General features: G+C 57.7%; 1 protein-coding gene across 1 annotated transcript; it reads right to left on the reverse strand.

The window, feature by feature from the left end:
- Positions 1–8,623: 8,623 nt before the first annotated feature.
- LFNG (LFNG O-fucosylpeptide 3-beta-N-acetylglucosaminyltransferase) lies at positions 8,624–19,732 on the reverse strand. The gene is made up of 8 exons (XM_032197824.1): positions 19,346–19,732; positions 12,586–12,634; positions 11,744–11,843; positions 11,465–11,618; positions 11,215–11,300; positions 10,757–10,922; positions 10,286–10,371; positions 8,624–10,173 (listed from the first exon to the last, which is right to left on the reverse strand). The coding sequence occupies exons 1-8, from the start codon at positions 19,727–19,729 to the stop codon at positions 10,107–10,109; spliced, it is 1,092 nt and encodes a 363-aa protein (XP_032053715.1). The 5' UTR covers positions 19,730–19,732; the 3' UTR covers positions 8,624–10,106.
- Between the last annotated feature and the right edge of the window lie 983 nt (positions 19,733–20,715).

A 20,715-nucleotide genomic window follows, 5' to 3' on the forward strand; every position in this document is an offset into this window, starting at 1 on the left:
AACAGATGGCCTTTGCCTATTCTTATGGCTGCGACGTAATCAGTCTCATCCATACGGTCACACTTTGTCTGAGGAGTGAACTTTGGAAAAGCCAAGATCTCCCAGACTCTGTGCCTCCCTCTCGGGTGAACAGCAGGTGCTATCTGGCGAAGACTCATCTGTTCTGGATGGCATTCATGGTTGAGGGAGTCCAAACTCTTCGAGCTATAGGAGGGAAAGCTGTAGAGACCTCTCTCTCTTCCATTGTGTGTCTTTGTTCTTAATGTGACAAAGCGCTGAGGCCGTATCGCTTGGCGTGTCCCAGCTGACCTTATCAGAACATGAATCGTGTTACTGGTCGCTATCAAAAAGGGTCCAGGAGTCAGGGGAGCTGAGATTGGCCTCTGGACACCTCACTGACTGCAACAGGGAAGGCGGCTTGTCCAGTCGAAGGTGACTGCATCGGTGAAGACACTTCATGTTACTTTTTCAGAAGCACAAATGTGGTCATTGGCTTGTCTGGTTGGCTTGGTTTATTTCCACTGCATCATCATGTGTGAATGACTTTTTCTTTTGGAACTGAGAACTCTTCCAAGCACACGAACATCTCCACAATGTGAAATGTAAATAGCATGTTGGACTCTTGCGTCCAGTGTTCAAGACTGCATTGTAATTGTAAAGGAAATCAAATCAAGACTTGGCTGTGAATTTCTTGTGCTGTCTTGGGAATATAACTGTAGTGTTTGTATCCTGTATGTACTATTAAACTGAGTTCATTTTATGTGCTGATAAAAGGGTTCAAGCTAAGATTTTTAGCGTGCATCCATGTACCCAAATGTGAAGGATGGAGTGCTCCCTTCCCCTCCTGTCCTTTTTAAGTTCTCTCCATTTGATAGGTGTTAATTTTCCGTGTACAGTCATCTCAGCCAAGATGCAAGGATGTTCATTTGAGTGCTTTGAGGAGGACACAGTGCATGGGGATTTCAGTGATCCCAAGTCAGGATTTCCATAGCAGTTCCCTAAAAACTATGTAGTGTTCACATGAAAAGCTTGGCCTTTCTGAGAGTAAACAGCTTCTCGGGGGGCTGCTTAGCCATCGCTCGTGAGAGCTCTTGGTACTGCGGGGTGACAGCAGGCAGGAGCGCGTGGATACCCGTGCGAGCAAGGTACAGATACCCCTGTGGATAAACCCACGTTAACTTCTGGTCCCGCCTTCCACCAGCAGCTGAAATTGCGTGCTGAGCCCTTTGAAGAAGAGAGCAGTGTCTTGGCTTGTTGCTTAGAGCCACCCCACCTGATCGAGGCGTAGATTAGGTGGGTGGGTTTCTCCTTAGGTAGGGAGGGGTCTTTGAAGTACTTCCTACATAGGGACCAAGCCAGGGTCTTCCCCTGGCAAATAAATCTGTTAGTAACTCACTGAACACCTCCGGGTGGGAGGGGAGAAGGCCTCCAGGCAGATACTAAAGAGTAGATCTAATACCTTGAGAGCGGGGACCCGACCAGGCTTAATCTGTACCTTTGGCCAGGTGGCTTCTTTCATCACCAACTACTCTCATTTTCCAGAAGTGATCTGTGTGCGTGCGATGGATGGCTTCCCTCTAGTCCTTCCAGGAGGCCCAGCAGAAGCGTGGGATGCTTTGGTAGCAGTTCCTAGATGGCTAACGAGTGGGCCGTGCTTTTGGGGGGAACAGTGGGATCTCCTGCCGAGCCGTGATGGTGAGTGTGTTGCCCAGCTGGGAGAGAGAAGGGATGGGTCACCGGTGGCCCCGAGCTGCCGGGTGCTCACCCAGCCCCTGTGGCTGCGTGCGTGAACAAAGTGGAACATAAATTGATGTACAACCAGAAAGTTCAAAATACTCCTTTCCTAAAGAGGCTAACTGTAGCATGAAGCTCTAGGTGCTCTGATTTGATACCACATTGCTCCTCACTATGCAATTCCAAACTCCTTCCTTCCTCTTCCTCCTCTAATCTCCCACGAAGACTTCTCCAGTGGCCTCTGTGCAGGAGGGCACTGGGCTCCCAGAAAAGCTTCATTTCTTTCATCATCCTCTGCGCTGGGGCCGGGTGCCCAGCTGCCACGTCGTGTGCCTCAGGTCCCTTGTTAACGGGAGGCCCCATGAGTTTCATTCACGTCATTCAGAGGGAAGTTGTTTTCTTTTTTTTTTTTTTTCTTGGACACTGTGCACAGAAACCTAATGGTGAACATGTACCTGGCCTTTTTGTAACTTTTCTGTTTCTTTTTTTTTTTTTTCTTCTTAACCATAATGGTTGTATATCATACCACTTTATATACATATATAATATATAAATATATATAATTTTTTTTTAAAACTTTGAACCTGCTAGTTTCTTTGAAGAGTTCCTGCACTTACCCAAAATGTTTTTAAATTGTGAGGGTTAAAGAGGATTGAGCCCATTTTTGTATCTTTACTTTTAATTCTGTAGTTCTATTGATTGTAATGTAGCTATTTTTTACTGTAACTTTTTGGTTTGCAAATACTAAAAAAAGAAAAAAAAAAAAAAAGAACTAAATGTAATTTCTGTGGTTTCTATTCAGCTTGGGTTTCATGTTTTAAAAATAAACAATATAAAACCACTGTTCCTATTTATTGATTCACATTCTTTCCCTAGTTCGTAAACCTGCCTGAATTTTTATTACCTCCCATATGTAGTGATACATCCATGGGCTAAGGACAGGAGGAAATAGGTCCATGAATTCTCATAGCTGCTAGGGAATTGAAAGAACAGGAGCATGAGCATCCTTTACTACAGAAATCGAAGCATTAGTGTCAGTCCTGCTAATGTTTTTGTGACGTTAAGTCTGTGCAGGTGTATTGGCAGGGCTGCTTTCTCTGGTTGCAGCCCTCAGCCTAATCTGGTTGCTGTTAGAAATCAGAATTTGGCATTTCTGATTCGATTTGAACTCTGGATTGTTGCAATTGAACCAGACAGCTTCAAAACCAGCCCTCTGAAGAAAAAGGAGCTGTGCAGATGTTCCCTCCGGGGGAAAGTTGCACTAATCCTGCTTCAGAAATGAGCCCATCCGTAGTGTCTGTCTTGATGTTTTCTGCCTGAGTCAGTCGAATGAAGGGACTCGTCTACATCCCAAATTACCTGGTGCTGCTGTAAGGACCAGGCTAACATCCCTGGATGTCACCACCATGTGGCACTGCTGGTCTGAGGGCTGGCTGCCTTCGGCCCCATGGATGATGGAGCAGCAGGGCCTGTGCACCCTTCTCTGTGCTGGTGTCCTGCCCTGCTCCGCTCCCCCAGGTTGTACGTGGACTTATCCCACTCCCTTGGCGGGCCAGACTGGTGTGAGGGTTTCATTCTGTTAATTCTGTATTTCATTAAGCACCGTGTGTATTTAGACTGAAACCCACTCCCATGGTCACGAACCCATCAGTATGGTGCAGAAACACCGATGGCTTTTTGCTGCCCCTTTCACCCTCGTGTGAATCTCAACAGAAACCAGTTTTCCTCCCCTCACTAATAATTGACAGACCAACCTCCCCCCTTATTTTTCCCCCTAATGGAGGAACCTGTGCCTTCCACCTGCGCCCCCTGCCCTGAGCTGATTAAACCCGCTCTGAGGCACAGGGGGCTTGGAGCAGCCAAGGGAAGCCAACAGCATGAAGGAGAATAAAGCCCCCACCAGAGTCAGCACGTAAATATTTTACCAGGTTGACAGACTCCCACCGGGGATGGGAACATGCGAGGCCACCAGCCTGGTGACCTTTCCCAGTGCTTTCCAGCCGGCCGTGCCCGCAGCCACAGGCTTCACGCGCCCTCCTACACAGGTTCCCTTCTCCCCCGGGAGCCGGGGTGAAATATGTGTTTGAATAAACCTCGCCTTCTGATCAGCCTTCAGTAGTGGGCTGTTAGATCTCCGACCTCTGAGATAAGGGAGGGAGGGGTGCCCCGGGGAGATGCTTTCAAAGATCTTTGTTATTGGCGTGTGCTGAGCTGTGCCGACAGGAGCGGTGCCTCCAGGAGGGGATGCTTGGCGGCTGTTCTGTGCTGGAAAGGCAGCATGCTGGTGGCTGCTGTGTGCCTGCTGGGACCAGTTACATGCCCCTGTCCCCAGTCAGTGGCTGGGTGGTGACTCCTGCTGCCCATGGCAGTGTGTGTGCCAAGGCTGAGGCTGCATTTGCCCAATTTCTTCCACCAACCACACCTGAGAGCTGGATCCGTGGTTCTCCTTCTGTTGGGTCCCACCAGAGCTGTGATTCTCGCATTTCCCAGCCCAGTGAAATCCAGTGAGCAGCCAAAATTGCACCTTGTCCTCTGCAATCCTTTCTGAAGCACGCCTGTCCCTGAGGCCTGACCCCGTCACCCCTTCACAGATGCTCTCGGGAGCTCAGCGGCCTCCCCTTGCATGGCAGAGGATGCAAGGAGCAGAGCTGGGAGCCCTCTGGGCCTGAACAGCTGAGAGCAAAGCCTAAATGGGGAGAAACAGATCTGTCTGACCGCATGGGGATGCTGAAGTCCTGTTCTTGGCAGCCAGAAGGGTTTGAAGCAGAGGCAGCCACAGGAGGAGCAAGGGGAGAGGCGGCAGCTCCTGGGGGCTCTGCAGGGCTCCTCTGCAGCTTCGTGGGGCACAAACCGTGGAGCAGAGGCTGTGACCTCCCCGCACATTTACTGGCAACCTCCTGCCTGCTGGGGTGGCCGGGCAGGGGAGGAGGAGAGCCTGGATGCAGCCACCTCGTGTCACGGGTCCAGACACTGTGATAGAGCAGCTGGGCATGGTGCTGTGCCATCGTATGCAGCGTGGGGAGAGGGGCTGGGTGGTAGCAGGAGCAGAAGGACTTTCTTGTCCATGCCTCGTGTCTCTATTTCTGTATGCGGGATCACACGGTGGTTTATCTTGGAGCTGCAGTCGGGAAGGGTCCTGCCTTAAAGCAGCTTGGGGCAGGCTGTTTCTCACAGAGAGCCCTGTGAAAATCCCTGCTCAGCCCTCAGGACAGGCTGTTAATCCCTCCCGGGTCTGTGCAGGGGCTTTGGGAGGTGTTGCAGATGCTGGTGGTGAGAAGCTTTTCTCCCACCCACCCCCTTCCTCTTCCCACCAGCTGAACACCACAGACTGGGATGGGATGGGGTGGGATGGATGCTCTTACCCCATAAATCACCAGGCACGCAGATGAGCTGCTCCAAACGCAGCTGTGTGGGGCTGCTGCACGGATGGGCTGCTCCAGCCCCTGCTCCCCAAGGGGCTTCTAAATCAGTCTGTGTGCCCCAAAATGCCCAGTGTCTGCTGGGGTTGGGGCTCCCTGCGCTGATGTGTGCTTAGGACCCTACAGGATATGGCCGTGCTGACCACAGTGGGGCCTGTGTTGGCCATGACGCACCTGCGCTCATGTCTTTTATGTTTTGGCTCTCGGGAAAAGTGCAGGGCAGTCCCTAGGATGTGGCCGAGCATCACCTGCAGTGTCACTGTGGTTTCAGTCCCCTGTACCCACTGGGGACGAGCACAAACCCAGCACGGTGCCCCCAGTGAAGCCATCGCAGTGTGGGGAGGGTGGAGGGGGACACACACACTGAGGAGGAGGAAGAAGAGGAGGAGGATGAGGACAAAGGAGCCGGCAGCAGGGCCATATAGCAGTCCCACAGCTTTGGCCGGCAGTGCTGTGGGAAGTGCTTCCAGCTGTGTTTAAGATGCTCGATTCATCTCCCGCTCGCCTCCTCCCTACCAAGCAGCCAAAGGAGCAGAGGCAGCCCCGCTGCACGGCTGGGGAACCAGAAGCAGCAAGGATCTGGGAACCCTGGGGTGGGGGGGCAGGAGGGGACTTGGTTTGGACAGGGACACAGCTGGTCTTAGAAGGCAGGAGAAGAACACATTTTTGGAAGGTTTGGGGGTGTTTTTTTTTTTTTAATTCATCTTTGAGGGATACAGGGTGGGAAGCAGTAGGAAGGGGAAGCTTCAGGGGAAGCTGCTTTGGGGGCTGGCTGCCCTCGGCTTTCCAGCCCGTCCCACCAAGACTGCAGATGCTAGCGGGGGATTTTAGGGGACATTTTCCTGTCCCATCCAAGGGTTCACCCATCCCAGTGCTGGGATGCACAGGTCCCAAATTCAGGTCGATAGATGACAGCCAGGTGGATTGGACAGCCAGATGGCTGTGTGTGTTGTTTGGGCTCTGTGATTTGGCCACTTTTACGCTCGTTTCCCACAAATGTTCCCCATTTGCTGGCCAGAGCGGCTGGAAGTGGAGCTTGGAGAGGATTCACACAAGGCTCTCCATCTCCCGTCATCCCTTCCCATCCTGATTCACAAATATTTCTCGCTGGGGCTGCTGCCAGGACTGGTGCTCATCCCATCGCAGCGCAAACACGAGTCCCCAGCGAAAAGCCTCTGCGAGCCAGCTGGGAAAGCAGCAGCTCACACAGCATCCAGCACACTGAGTGACCCAAATACAAGTTTTATTATTAAAAAAAAAAAAAAAAAAAAAAAAAAAAAAAGGGAGGTGAGAGAGCAGCAAAAATGACTAATGCAGAGCCTCACTCTCCACCCGTGATGCTGCAATCCTCCCTGGGGGAGATGGGGAAGCCTTTGGCACAGTGCTGGAGCATCTCTGGGGCACGGCGGTGTCACAGAGAGGTCCCTATGTGGTGAGATGTCCCCACCAAGCCAGGCTTGTCCTCCCGCTGTGTCCCAACATGGTTTTGCTCCAAAAGGTACCGGGAGTTATCAGGAGCAGCCCCAGCTGCAGCGCTCGTAAACAGGACGTCCCACACCAGCGCCGGGGGCGCAGATGAAAGCGGGCTGGCCTGAGGAGCCCGCCAAGTATGTGAGAGCAGCAGGGCTTGCTTTTGTTTTCCTTTTGTTTATTAATGCCTGTATTTATTTACTTTTCAGCCCGCGAGTAAGGAGGCTGGGAGCCTGGTGTGGGATGAACTGGCGGGCTTGTGTTCTGCTGGTGCTGCTCCCAAAGGCTTGCTGGGGTGCTTTGATAAATAAAATAAATAAAAATAAAATAAATAAAATATTTTTATTTTATTATTTTATTTTATTTATTTAATTTTAATTTTATTTTATGCACCAGGCTGCAGCCTCCGTCTCCCCTTGGCCTCCCCCCTCGGAGGAGGAAGATGATGCTGATGATGGTGAACACACGATTTGGGCTAGTTTTGCCAAAAACGCACCCCTGGCACCCACTTGGCGAGTGTGACCCACGGAGGGCAAGGCTGAGGAAGGGGTGAGGGCGCCTGGGGCTCCTTCAGCCTGACCCTGCGCTGCCGGGAAGTGCCCGCGGCCCCATGAGCAATAGGGAAATGCGCGGGCGAGCGGCGGGTGGCACGGCTTCCTGCGCCTGACGCAGTTTCCCTTCTGTGACCCCATGCCGGGAGGGGTGCGGGAGGGGGGAAGCGGGGACAGGGGACCGAGAGGTGCCAAATCCTGTACCCGCTGCACAGCCAGGGCCAGGCGGTTTCGCAGAGCTCGCTTTCTACCACCCCGTCTTTGTCCAGGGCACTTTTGGGCTCTCTATTTTTTTAGGGGTGCCAGTTTTGGGGTGACGCTTGGTTCCCTTCTGCTCACAGCAGCCCAAGAGGGGGCTGCTTGGGGGGGGCTTTTGGTTCGTTTTGGGGCTGCCTGAAGGGTGTGTGTGTGTCAGGGGGAGGGGGTTGTTGCTTTAGCACATGCTGACTTCCTGCTAGGATGTATTTTTAGCAAGGCTAACCCATGATAACCGAGAAATTCAAGCGAAACTGTAAAGTAAGTGTGCCTTGAAAAAAAAAAAAAAAACAAAACTGTAATAAAAGATGCTGGGTAAAGAGGAAGGCGGGGAGGGGGGGCTGGGGAAGGAGATGACTGTGGCAGATGAAAGCTGCTCTGGTTGCACAAACAGTGCTGGGTTTAGGAAGCGGGGGGGCAGACCTGCTGCTGGTGCCACAGCACACGCAGGCTGGGTGTCGGTGGCGCCTGCTGTGAGAGGGAAGGGGCTCAGGCCCCCCGCAGCCCCCGGCCTTCCCACGCACACGCCTGCCGGCCGGCTGTTAACACCCCCCTGCTAACAACCGGCTCTCACCTCGCCCCCGCCTCCGCTCCCACCCCAGAGCCTGGGAAAACCCATTCCCGAGGTGCTAAGCCCTGATGGAGCCTTTTGGGGAAGGGAAGGGAAGGAGGAGATGACCCCCCCTCCGTGGGATGCAAACGGGCCGGTACCCGTGAGAAAAGAGGGGGATGCAGGGGCAAAACCTTGCCGTGCACCCCCAAGAGCTTCATTAGGGATGAAAACAAGCGCAGCCCATCCATAAAGAGACACCAGAGCCCAGGACCAGGTGACTGTGGTCAGCAAAAAGCTGCTTTATTGGTGACGGCTCCCACGGGGGCCCCGTGGCAGCGATCGGGTTCAAGTCCCTGAGAACACGCTGTCCATGCTGGTTCCCCAACCCACACCTATTGCTTTTAAACACATCCTAGTTACAAAAAGCACAGAGTGACATTCCAGATACTGGAACATATAAATTAAGGTAAGTGATAGTTACAAGACATCGCAATTTTTTTTTTCTTTCTTACAGATTATCAGAAGGTTGTTTTTTTTTTTTTTCTGATCCACAGAAAACGTATAAAAAGCATTTTAAAATCTACATAATTCTCAATGTTGCTGTTTTTGTTTTTTTTGTGTGTTTTTTTGTCTTTTTTTTTTATAAAAAAGGCACAGTAAAAAAATACTGGCACGATAACATATTTACAACGCACCCATTATGGGCTATCTTCTCTCAGCTTCAGGTTGGAAACATTTGGCTCCGGCTCTGACCGCTTCTCCCTGGGGAGCGCGGGCTGGCAGTGGCCACAGGGGGATGCAGGACCCCCATCCCTGCCCGTACTGAGCTAAATCCATCCCTGGCTCACGGCAGATTTTGCTCTCTGGCAGCATTTCCCAAACTGGTTTTGCTCCTGATGTGCCTGGGGGAGTGGGACCCCACTCTTCAGTCCCCCAGTGCTGGCTTTGCTGCAGGGTGCGCCCCACGTAGGAGCAGAAGCAGAGCCAGGGGAAGAGCCTGGGATGGTGTGGGGGTGACTTCTGCTCTTTTGGGGTGCACATTGCCCACCAGACACAGGCAGAGAGCAACGGCCAGGCTGGGAAATGCTGCTGGCCCCTGGTGGGTGCCCACCCAGCCGAGCACCCCTTGGGCACTGCAGCCACCCCAGCAGCACCCGCTGGAGGATACTTGGTGGGAAGACACCCACCTGGCCTCAGGGACAGACCCCAAAGTGCTACTTCGCAAAGGTGCAGTGTGCCCGTGCTCAGCCTGCTTGCACCCTTGGCCACCTCGCTGGCAGGCAGAGAGGTGGCACTGGAGGGAGACACCTCGGCGCTGCGCAAACACAGCTCCGGAAAAGCCCTCCTCCCGCCCCCCATATTTATAGAAAGCCTTTAAATTAGTCTCTATAAATAGTGCATAGATTTACACCTCTGAAAACATTTCAGCAGGACGTAGGGAGCTCCGGGGAATGGAGCGAATGGTGGTGGTGCTGGGCTCACCAAGCCACCTGTCTGCCCCATGGTCTCCCTGCGGGGTGGCTGATGAGCACCCAGCAGCTTTGCAGCACTGCGGTGTGGCCCAGCATTTGCCGTGGCCAGGTTAAAAAAATACAAAAACTTTGCCTATGAGGAGCCAGAGCCTCAATGCTGAGATTTGGGGGCTGGGAGAAAGGATGGGGACAGGTTAGGGGTCTGCGGGAGCGAGGAGGGGTTAGAGCTGAGGGTGGGGAGGCACACACCGAAAAACACAAAAACACCTTAACATCTGGAAGGAAAGAAAGAAAAGCAAGCCAGGGTGAGGCAGAGCTGCGCAGCACCGGCTGCCGCTCCCCACGCATAGCGCGGGGCTGGCCGGAGGGCCCGGGGCTCGACCCAGGCGAGGCAGCCCCCCCGTGCCCCGGGGTTAAGTGCTCAGGACCCGTCCGTGCCCGCCATCCTGGAGCAGGCAGCGGGGGCGCGCGGCCGGTCAGGCAGGGCAGGGGACAAGGGGCCGCACAGCAGCCTTCAGTACACACACACTGTGCAATACCACAGCAACGACAGCCGGCCGGAGGGCCAGCACGGCCGCACACACACACGCGAGGTCCCGCACGCCCGTCGGATACCGGGGAGACTCGGGACGAGGTTGGGACACGCGTCTCCCTAGTACACCACGTTGGCGGGGCACCACGGCGTGTCGGGGTACAGCAGGCAGTGCACGGAGCGGAACCTGCGGAGGAGAGGAGCGGCGCTGAGCACAAGGTGGTGGTGGCCACGCGGTGGCAAGGCCCTGGGGGGGGGTCCCTGCCGGCAGGGTGAGGGATGGGACCCCCCTGTCTCACCTGGATGGGTCCTCCTCGACAGAGAAGGCTCCCTTCATGTGGATGGAGTTGCGTTTGTTTTCGAACATGCCGTAGCTTAGTGTCACCTAGGGGAGCAAGCACGAGAGGGTCAAGTGGCCGACGTGGCCATGAGGATCGATTGGGGGGGCTGCTGTTTCTCACAGCTTCCTGGGACAGGCTGATGGGGCTTGCACATCTATCATGTCTCGGCTGAGATGCCCAATTTTTAGGTGGCTCAAGATAAAGCTGACCCCTCCTTGCACTGCAAAGGGATGCCACCAACGAGCCTCAGCTGAAAACCTCATTGCAGGGCACTTCGTTTGAGGATTTTGGCCTTTAGCTCCAACCCTGGAGACCCTGCTCCCAGGCTCCCTAAATCCCATTGCATGCCTACCCCACAAAAACCATACAAAGGTACCATCCATCATCCCAACCCCTCCACCCAGCCCAGGGCCCTCGGGGCAGGGTTACCTGTTTGTGGATCTCCGTCTTGGGCACCTGGTGGAGGTTCTCCAGGTGCGAGTGGAAGAGGTTGCTCCGGATGAGCTTGACGCCCAGCACAGACTCGATGATGTAGCCAATGGTGCAGTCGTCGGGCAGGCGGATCTTCTCCGCCGTGCTCATGAAGTGGCCCCCGCTGTGGGGAGACAAAGAGGAGCTGCAGCAGAGCAAGACCCGGGGGGGGATGTGGGCACCCCACGGGGCCCACGCTTGGCTGCTGGGCACCTGGCCTGGCTCTAATTAAAAGACAATTAGGGGAATTGAGGTCCTTTCTAGCTCATTTCCAAGCCCCTGCAGAAGCCCCCATCAAGGCAAAGCGAGCCAGGTGGTGGGATATGTTCAAACATCCCCAAAGGTGCTGTCATCTCTTCCGTGCCCCGCTGGGACCGTGACGGGTCCCCCTGGGTGAGCAACGCCAGCGCTCTTACCTGGCCCACGGGCTCATCTTCAGCGCCAGCCCCCGGCTGATGCAAAACCCTGCTCCTCCCGTGGCAAACCAGAAATGCACAGGGTGCTGCAAGAGAGGGGAAGCAAAGGCAGTGAGACCTCCTCGGGCTGGCCCAGACCCCATCCCACATTAAACCAGCCCCAACCTCCCTCACCCCCCTTCCAGCACCACGGGAGCTTCCCGCGGGGTGCTGCTGCCACGGCGGTCCCCCCGTCATGTCCCCCCCTCACCATCTTGTTCTCGCTGATCCTCTCCGTGGCCTGGATGGGCCGGTCCAGGCTGGGCTTCCCGATGTAGATGTCCTGCGTGTGGGGGTAGCTGGAGAGCAGCTTCACCAGCATCCGCACGTTCACGTAGTTGTCGTCGTCCACGTGGCAGAACCACCTGCGGCGGCGGCAGCAACCACGTCACGCTAGGCCAGGGCAACTCCCCGACCGAGCAGGGCCGCCCAGGCCCTGTGATGAATTTCTGCCCCAAAAGGCAAACCCCGCTCCCCAAGCAGCGCTTACTTTCTCCCAGACTCGATGAACTTGTCGTACTCCACGGCCATCTTGCAGGACAGGGCCTGGCGGCTGTGGGCGGCCGAGCAGTTGGTGTTGATGACATTTCCTGAGGGAAGAATGGGGGTTAAAACGCCGATGCTGGGGCAGCCCGCTCCCCCAGATGAGGATGCTTCACCCCAGGTGTGATAGGGGGCATGAAACCCCATGGGCTTCATGCTCAGTGGTCTCCATACCACATTGCTTTGGGCAGATAGCACTTTGGCTCTTAGGTGTACATGAGATAGAATGGGGTTGAAGTACCCCAGTACCCCAGGGCTGCCCATCCTACATGTAATGCCACCCTACATCACCCCGCCTGTCCTTGGGGCCGTGCCGCCAGCACCCTGGGAGCAAGGAGGATGGATGGAGGGGGCAGGAGGGGATGGGGCTGGCTTCTCCGCCCAGGATGTGACAGCCAAAGCCCTCGCTCTGTTCCCACTGCCTTTTCCCACAGCAGCCACCTGTTATTTGCTTGCCCAGCTCAAAGGGAATCGCTTCCCCGCCTGAAAGGGACTCATTTGCATGGGGAGAATAGGCTGAGCTGACCCCGACCCCGGGCAGCGGCTGCCAGATAAACGTCCCCGCGAAACCCCAGGGTCTAAACTGCAGTGTTTTATGATTGTTTTTTTTGTTGTTGTTTTTTTTTTTTTTATTTCACCATTTTTTGACTTTCTGTTTTTTTGGAGTTCCCCAGGGCAGGCAACACAACAGCCGTGCTCCCAGGTTGGGGGAACACCCCAGCACAGCCCCAGGCACCCGCCACGCTCAGCCAGGTCACACACACAAAGGGCCAAGGGCCACAGACTCACGTGCTTGCTTCTTCAGCTCTTCATCCTCCCCGTCTGTGAAGATGAAGGTCTGAAAGAGAAGATGGGGCACCCTTGAAGCTGAGGCCATGTGGCTCTGGGCATGTCCCAGCATCCCAGGGCAGCGCCAGGGATCAGTCCCCATGGGGCACTGTCAGTGACTTCTCCCTCCTGGCTAAAACCCAAAGCAGCACCAGGGCGATGAGCAGCCCCACAACACTCTTGCCCTTGGATTGAGAGGTTTGGATCAATCCCCTATTTACACAGCCCCTTCCTAGGGCCTGGAGCATCCCCATCCCACAGGGCAGCAGCAGCAGCCTGCTGGCACCCATAAGGGATTTTGGGAGAGGCAAGGGCTGACCCAGCACAAGGTGGGCACATGGAGAGGTGCAGCTCTGGAGCTCCCTCCTTCCAAGCAGGGACTTCAGACTCCAGCTGGAGGGACCGGCACGTGCGGTGGAGATGCCAAAGCATCCCCGGGCCCTGCCCAGGCAGGTGTGTTTGCCCACGGCGCCAGGTGCCAACCGTGTCCCCACCTGTGTCAACACCACGCTGCAGTCCTCAGCCGCTTGCACAACACCCCCGGGGTGGAGGAGCCGGCAGCACCCACGGGTGCCTCCGGCCAGCCCCAAGGAGGGGACCGTGCCACAGCACCTGAGCTGCCCGCCCGGCTGCACTCCTCTATTTACACAGCTAATTCCTGGCATATGTCGCCCGGGAAAGGGGGGGGCCGGGGGCTGCTGTTCGGGCTGGATTTGGGGAAGGGCGAGAAGCAGGAGCAGAGAATAGGGGGTGGGAAAGGCACCGCGATCAATCAGCGCGCAGCAAACAAAGCTGGGGGAGAGAAACCACAACCAGCTGCCAAGCGCTATTAAAAACCAGACGTGCACAAAAGGGCAAAGGAGGAAAGACAAAAGGGCTGGGGGGGAAGGCAGGAGGCGCAGGGGGGGGACACGGGGCCCGAGCGCTGGGGCTGAAGAATTACAAGCGAGCTGGAAACTCGGTGCCACCCCGCGGGCAGCCAGCCCCAGCAGCGCGCTGGGGTTTTGTGGTTTGTTTGAGGAGGGAGCGGGGCCACGACAATAGCGGGTGCGCGGGGCTGACTTTACTCAGCGGAGGAGAGTTAAGCGGGCAGCAGCAGTCATTAGCATACAGCTGCGCTGGTTAACCCGGCGCTGGGTTTGCTCAGGGCCCAGGCAAGCAGAGAGGGCAGTGCGGAGAGCAGCGACTTGCTGGAGGGATGAACAGGAGGGTGCGTTCCTGGGGATGGGGCTACAAGTGGCCTTTTGGGCTTAGAAAGGGGAAAAGGGGGAAAAAAAGAGTATGGTGGAGGAGGTGGAAAGGCAGTTCTCTCAAATGCACGGCCAAGCACCTGCTGTGCATCCCTAGTTCTGGGATGGACAAGGGTCAGCCCCCAAATGGGTCAGTAAGGGTTAGAAGATGTGGGACCTGCTGATGAGGGCAGTGGGATGGAGACCTTAGTCCATCAGCTGTAGGGCCAAGGGTGTCCTTGGCACCCCGGGATTGTCAGGAGGAGCTGCTCAGGGACAGTGGAGATGATCACAGCACAAGCACTGCCTCACCCACCCCAAGGCACGTGGGGCCCGGCCCATCCCCAGCCACCTCTAGCCCTGCCTCCACTCAGGCGAGACAGAAAATGTTTGAAAATGTTTGCTTGATTAGATCAGAAGTGCCGTCCAGCAACTGTGCCTTCAGCCGCTCCAAAAATAACCCCGCAGGCCGTCCTCCGGCCCAGCCGCTATAAATAGGCCACAGGACAATTGTTTATTGCCAGCCGCACCAAAAGCCCTCATCCAACGAGGCATCTTCTCCCCTGGGCACATCCCCACACTTTTCCCAATGCAGGTGGGACCAGAGGACACGTTGGGGACACCAGGGACCAAGCAGAGGGGCACCCAGCCCTGCACATCACCCCACAGGTTCCTCACCTCCCTCTGCCAGAGCCCAGCCAGAAATTTCAACTCAAAACCAAAATTTATATATATTTTTAATTAATTTATCTGCCTTTCTTCTACAGGAGCTGTGCCTTTCCTGCACAGCCCTCTGGCCCTGAGAAGGATCAGGCACCTAAAGGTGTCGGGGAACTGGGGAGAAGAGGGACCAGGGAAGGAGAGGGACAAGAAGGCACCGTGTCCAGGGGATGGGGGAAGCCGCGGCTCAGCCCTCTCCTGGGACCAACCATCCTACAGCCACGGATGGGGCCAGGCTTTGCAAGTATAGCCCAGAGGTGGGGAAAAGGACACGGGCAGGACCCCGCCAGTGGCTTTACAGGCAAAATGTGGCCAGAGCTGCAGCTCCAAGGGCTGGCTGTGAGGGGCAGCACCCCGAGCAGGCTTTGTGCTGTCACATCCCCTCGCACCCTCACCCACAGCAGCCACAGCCCTGCTGCCAGGACCCATTTGCAGCAGGGTGGGACACCGCAGCCACAAGCTGTCCCCTACCACCAGCCCCTCTCCCACACAGAGTGCCCCCAGCCCTTGAACTCCCCCCTCCCCATCCCCAGGGATGGCACTGAGGGGGGGACCAAGACCTCCTGCCACCCCACACAGTTAATTTCCCAGCGGGGCAGAGGAGAGGAAGGGCCCGCTCCCGGCACGCTGGCGGCCGCCCTGCCTGCCCAGACCCCTGCCCCGGGAGGCGCAGGAAGCCTCATTGTTCTCCAAAGTGCAACTTCAAGAAACACAGGATGCCAAATCCCCGCCGAACAATAGCTGCCCCTGCTGAATGCGCCCCGCCAGGCAGCACAGAGGCACCCCGGGGTCCCCACGGCCAGGGGATAGTGTCAGTCCCCGGTCTGCCTGTATGGGGATGGGAGCCCCCTCAGCTGCCTCTGGTGCCCCTGGGGAGGGCTGTTTCTTTATTTTTTCCACCCTCCCCTCCATTTCTCCTTTCGCAGTGACTCATTTCCCCTCCTCTGAGCGAGCTCGTGGGTTGCTCTGAGCTTGGTGCTGTGCAAAGCACCCTGTGGGCCGAGCCAGACGTGGGGGCAGCAGTCTTCTTCCTCTTATGCCACATCTCAAAGCAGTCCAGGGGGCTGCCAGGGCTGACACATGCCCAGCAGATACCACACCTGCCCCCCCTTCCCCTGCCCAAAACAGGAACCTGAGCCAGGAGAGCCCCGCGACCCCACAGCGCACAAATCCTGCACCTTCCCCATCACGTCTCACTTCCCCATGCTGGAAGGGGATGGAGCACCCCATCACCCCCCCCAGCACCCGGGGGGGCTGGCAGCCCCTTTCACTCGAAGAAAAAGAAGGAAGCAGCCCCTCGCTCAGCACGAGGGCCCTGGGGCAAGGCGGTGAAGGGGCGCTGGATTTGAAGCCCCTACAGGGATGGGGTGCGTTGGAGGAGCAGCCCCTCAGGGAGGTGTGGGTGCTGCCAGAGCAGGTCCCTGGCCAGCTTTTTGTCCCCTCCAGCAGATGTTTTCTGCAAACAGCCCCGCTCCATCCCGCAGCGGTTGGGAGGGAAAATCCCCACCTCGCTTCAGCGGGCAGGGAGCAGCACGGCGGCCGTGTCCCTGTCCCTACGGCTTTCCCTGGGATGGGGTCCGGGTTGGCACAGCCCCGCAGAGCCAGGGAAGGGGCTCGCAGTGCTCTGGCGAGAAGCCGAGGGCCCTTCCTCCCCCTGGCTCCTTGCAGCAAGAGGAAGAATCCTCCACTGTAATTTTAAATGCTATAATTTTTTAATAACCTCCGTGCAAACAATGAGCTCATTGTGCAGCCGGGGTCCCCCGCCCTCCCGCCCGGCACTCCACGCACGCCGCTCGCCCGCGCCGAGGCTCTTATTGACTAGGCCGGCAGCATCGTTAGGGGCAGGCAATTAACGGGCAGGCAATTAACGGCCCAGACAGCGCCCTTGTCCCTGCTCAGCTCCCCAAAACCACCTTGCCTCCTGGGCTGCCTGGGGAGGGATGCTCACACGTGAGCTGAGTTGAGCAGTGCTCAGCACACCCCAGGGCACGGCCAAGGGATGGAAGGGACCCAAGGGACGGAAGGCACAAACAGCCTCCCCCATCCCAGCTCCCCAGGGGGCACCCAAGCAGGACACGTGCCCGTTTCCCCCAAGGACACGAACTCTGGCCAAGGTGCTAAAGAAATTTTGGGAGCCGCCAGCGGAGGAGCAAAGGAGCGTGCTCTCCGGAAGGCAAATGCATTCCTCGGCGCCTGAAGCAGGAATTTTTCAAAGCCTGCAATTATTGTGCCGAGCTTGGGGGAAAGCGAGCAGCTCCCACGCAGGCGGGATGGCAGCCCAGTACAACCCAGCACAGCCCAGTACAGCCTGTGGGCACCGCAGCGTGCGCCGAGCACCCGCTGCCCTCGGTGCCCCAGGGACCTGGATGTTTCTTGTGCAACTCTGCCACTGCAAAGCACCCGACTGAGCAGGAAACCCGTGGGTTTGGGTGGTTTGGACTAGCTTGGCATCCAGGACTCGTGCATAATGGCCACTTTCCTCCTCCCCCCTCTTTTCTTTCAAGTGTAAAGTTTCCCCCAGGCTGCACTCCAACAGTCCTAAGGATACAAATGCCGAGACAGCTGGAAAAGCTCCCCAAAGCAAGGAGGGGAAAACCCCACAACCCTTCCCCAGTGCCGCCTGTCTGGCTTTGCTTGTGCAAGGCAGGGAGCAGGCTCTGAAGGCAGCAGGGCTCTGCCCTCTGTGCAGAGAGAAAAGCAGGAAGGAGAAGGGGGTGCCCGGTTTGTGAGTGAGCCCATTGCAGGGTGGAAGGGACAGACCACAGGAAGCAGGGACTATTGTAGGCAGAACAAAGAGTGGGGAGGAAGAACACAATAGCTATTCCCCCTATCTGCCAGGGTGCAGGCTGGAGCTACCTGCCAGATTTAACTCCTTCTTGCCAGAGCTCACATCACCTCTCCATGGAGCCTGGCTAACCAAGAGCCACAAGGGAGGCTTTGGGAGGAGGAAAAGGGGGAAGGAGACGCTGTGCCAGGCGAGGGGATTCTCGGCCCTCAGGCAGGAACTTCCCCACACCCTCCTGTGCCGAAAATGAGAGGGCTGGGATGAGACAAGCTTGACTCAGACCCAGAGAGCCGTTGGGGCGCAGGCAGCCCCACCGCAACGCGGGGCACCAGCGGGGAGGTGACGCACAAACCGCATAGGACAGGGCAGGGATGGAGAGCAGCCACATGGCACCACCACCAAAAAAAAAACCACCACCAAACAGCTTAGCCCCAAGCTCAGAGCAGCCCAAGGTGCCCTGAAGTTTCCCAAAGCAGAGGCAGGGTCAGCGTGGGAAGGCTGGAGCCGATGCCAGCAGCACGCGGGCTCGTCCCCTCCGTCCCTGCGGGAGTTTGCGCCGCCTCCAGCTCGCTCCGCAGCTCCTTGTCCTCAAGTGCTGCACAAGAGCCGTCACTCAGCGGCTTGGCTTGTCAGTCGGGCACCTCGCCGGGCTGCGGCCCCCCTGGCTTCATGGCCCTCATCTCTAGGCAACCTGACCTGGACACGGCCGGCTCTGGCTCCCCCGTTCCCATGGAAAGTGCCACACAAGAGGCTGCGAAGCCTTTTCTCTGCGCCGGGAGAAAAGGGGCTTTGTTAGCTTGCCCAGGGGGACAGCGTGAGAGCCGAGGCTCGGGTCTCTGGGAATCCAAACGGACAAACGAAGCAAAACAAAACAAAAAACCCCCAGAAGAAAGCCGGGGCTCACAGGAGGGAGGGGAGGGGGGAAGACCAGCCATTCCCAGGATCATCTGTAGGTGCTCAAAGAGCGTTTCCCCCACCACCACCGCTCTCCACCCCCTCACAGTGACAGCGGAGCATAAAAGAGGCTTCCATTAAATAACCGTACCAGGGAGAGACGGCAGAGACACTGCCAAGTCCCGGGGACATGAGCAAAAAGAGGGACAAGATCCCCAAGAGAAAAAAAAAAATAGTAAGAACGAAAAAGAAAAGTCAGCACGCTTGGAGTAACGCGCAGCAGCCAGGAGGCAAGCACACCCACAAGGTCCAAGGGAACTGAGCGGAGGAGGCACGGGCAGGTCGAGCCCCCTTCTCCCCTCCCAGCCACTTCAGGCTTCCGAAAACCACCGAGGAACAATTCCAGGCCAGGAGGAAACATGTGAAGACAGTAGGATGGGAGGGTTAGGATGAGGCGTAACTTACTCGGGAAGCTGTCTAAGGCTAGAAAAAGTGCCTTAAAAGCAGAAGGCAAGGCACATTTCCTAAGAAAGTCCCTTTTTTTTTTTTTTCTTAAATTCTGTTTCAGTGCTTGAAGGACAGAGCAGGGCTGCCAGGACAAGGTGTCACCGAGCTCAGGGCTGGCACCAGCTGCAACTGCCCCAGCACAGGCAAACTGGAGCAGACCAGTGGGAGCCCCCAGTGCTGCCCGGATCCTGCTGAGGGGACTGGGAGCCTGAGCACAGCTCTGAGGGCGACGTCCCCAAGGCAGCCGAGTGCCTGCACCCCCGGGAACCCCCCAGGGAAACCCCCAGGGAAGCCCAGGAGGGCGCCAGGGCCGTGTCCCTGCTCCGTGCCTCAGTTTCCCCGGTGGAAACCCTTCGAGGCAGCAGGGCAGAGCTGGGGGCTGAGATTTTGTGCACCACTCATTATGGGGAGCCCGGGGCAGGGGTAGCCGAGCCCTCTCCATCACTCACCCACCCATCACTCGCTCCCCTCAAAACCCCCCAAACCTCTCCAAAAATACCCCCGGCGCTCCGTGCCACCGGGCGGGCAGCCGGAGGAGGCGACACCCGCCTGGTCCCCGGCCCTGCCCCGCCGGTCGCGACCTTACCATGTCGCGATTGCGGGAGATCCAGGTGTCGAGCAGCAGCTCCAGGCGCGCCTTGTGGAACTTTTTGGTCGTCTTGACGGCGATGAAGACGTCGCGGGGGGAAATGTCCTCGGCGGGCGGCCGGGGAGGGCTCGGGGGGGCGGCGGGCACCTCCCGGCGAGCCCGGCTCAGCCTCCCGAAATAATCGGCGAAGCTGCGGAGGCCGCCGGAGCCCTGCGCCGCCTGCCCCGCCGCCCCCAAGCTCTGCAGCGCCCGCTGCGCCCCGCCGGCCTCTCCCCGTGCCAACCCCGGCCTCCCCGGAGGCTCCACCATGAGCACCAGGAGGCAGGTGAACATGGAGCCCACGAGGGACAGCAGCAGCTTCCTGCCGCAGCTCTTCAGCATCCTCCTCCACCACCGCCTCCACCTCCTCCCTGCCGCCCCGCTACCGCCACCGGCCGCGCTCCGCCCGCGCCGCCGCCGCCGTCCCTGCGGCGCGCCGCCGCCGCCGCTTTTAAACCGCCCCCGGCCCACCCGGGGCGGGCCCGGCTCGGTACCGCCCCCACGCGTGGCCGTGGGGCGTGGGCAGCCCCTGCTCCTGCCCCTGGCCCTGCACGCCCCCTGCGCGCCCCCTGCGAGCCCCCTGCGCGCCCCCTGTGCGCCCTGTGCGCCCTGTGCGCACCCCTTGCGCGCCCCTTGCGCACCCCATGCGCGCTCCTTGCGCGCCCCTTGCGACCCCCATGCGCGCCCCCTGCTTGCCCCCGGCTCGGAGGTCACCTGTGCCACAGCCACGTCCCCCGTGTCCCCCCCCCCGGGGTGCTCAGGGGGCTGCCCGCTGCTCCTGGCCCCCCATCAGGGTACCCCGCTGCCCGCACGCCGGCAGCCCCCAGCCCACCCGCACCCCTCGCGCTTCCAGCAGGCTGCTGGGGAAACCGGAGATGGGGAGAGGAGGGTCAGGTCCTGCCCTGCTTGAGCAGAGCTGGAGGAAATGTCAAGGGTGGCGGACCCCATCCCAGGTATTAGGGAGCTGGTGCTGGCGGGCAGCTCCCGCAGGCTGAAAATAAATCCTATGGGGGTGTCCCCGGTGACTGCTAACCATGGTAACGATGCCTTGTGAAACGAGACGCTGTTTTCCCAGCCAGGTGGTGGGAAAAGTGGGAGCTGCGAGGGGAAATTGATTGGGAAGTGCTCCTGGATGTGCCACCAACCTGCTATTTTACTGACGCCAAATGCCAGGGTTTCTTTCCTCTCTTATCCTCGTCTCGCCAGGCAGGGAGCTCTCGGGGTTTTCTCTCCCACCGCATGCTGTGTCTGCTACAGGGAGGCGGATTTGGGTTTGGGCCTGGGCTGCTTGGTTATGCCATAATCAGGGGCTGCTGCATTTTTGGGCA

The sequence above is a fragment of the Aythya fuligula genome, chromosome 15 (genome assembly GCF_009819795.1).
Source record: "Aythya fuligula isolate bAytFul2 chromosome 15, bAytFul2.pri, whole genome shotgun sequence".
In the NCBI taxonomy this organism is placed as follows: Eukaryota; Metazoa; Chordata; class Aves; order Anseriformes; family Anatidae; genus Aythya; species Aythya fuligula.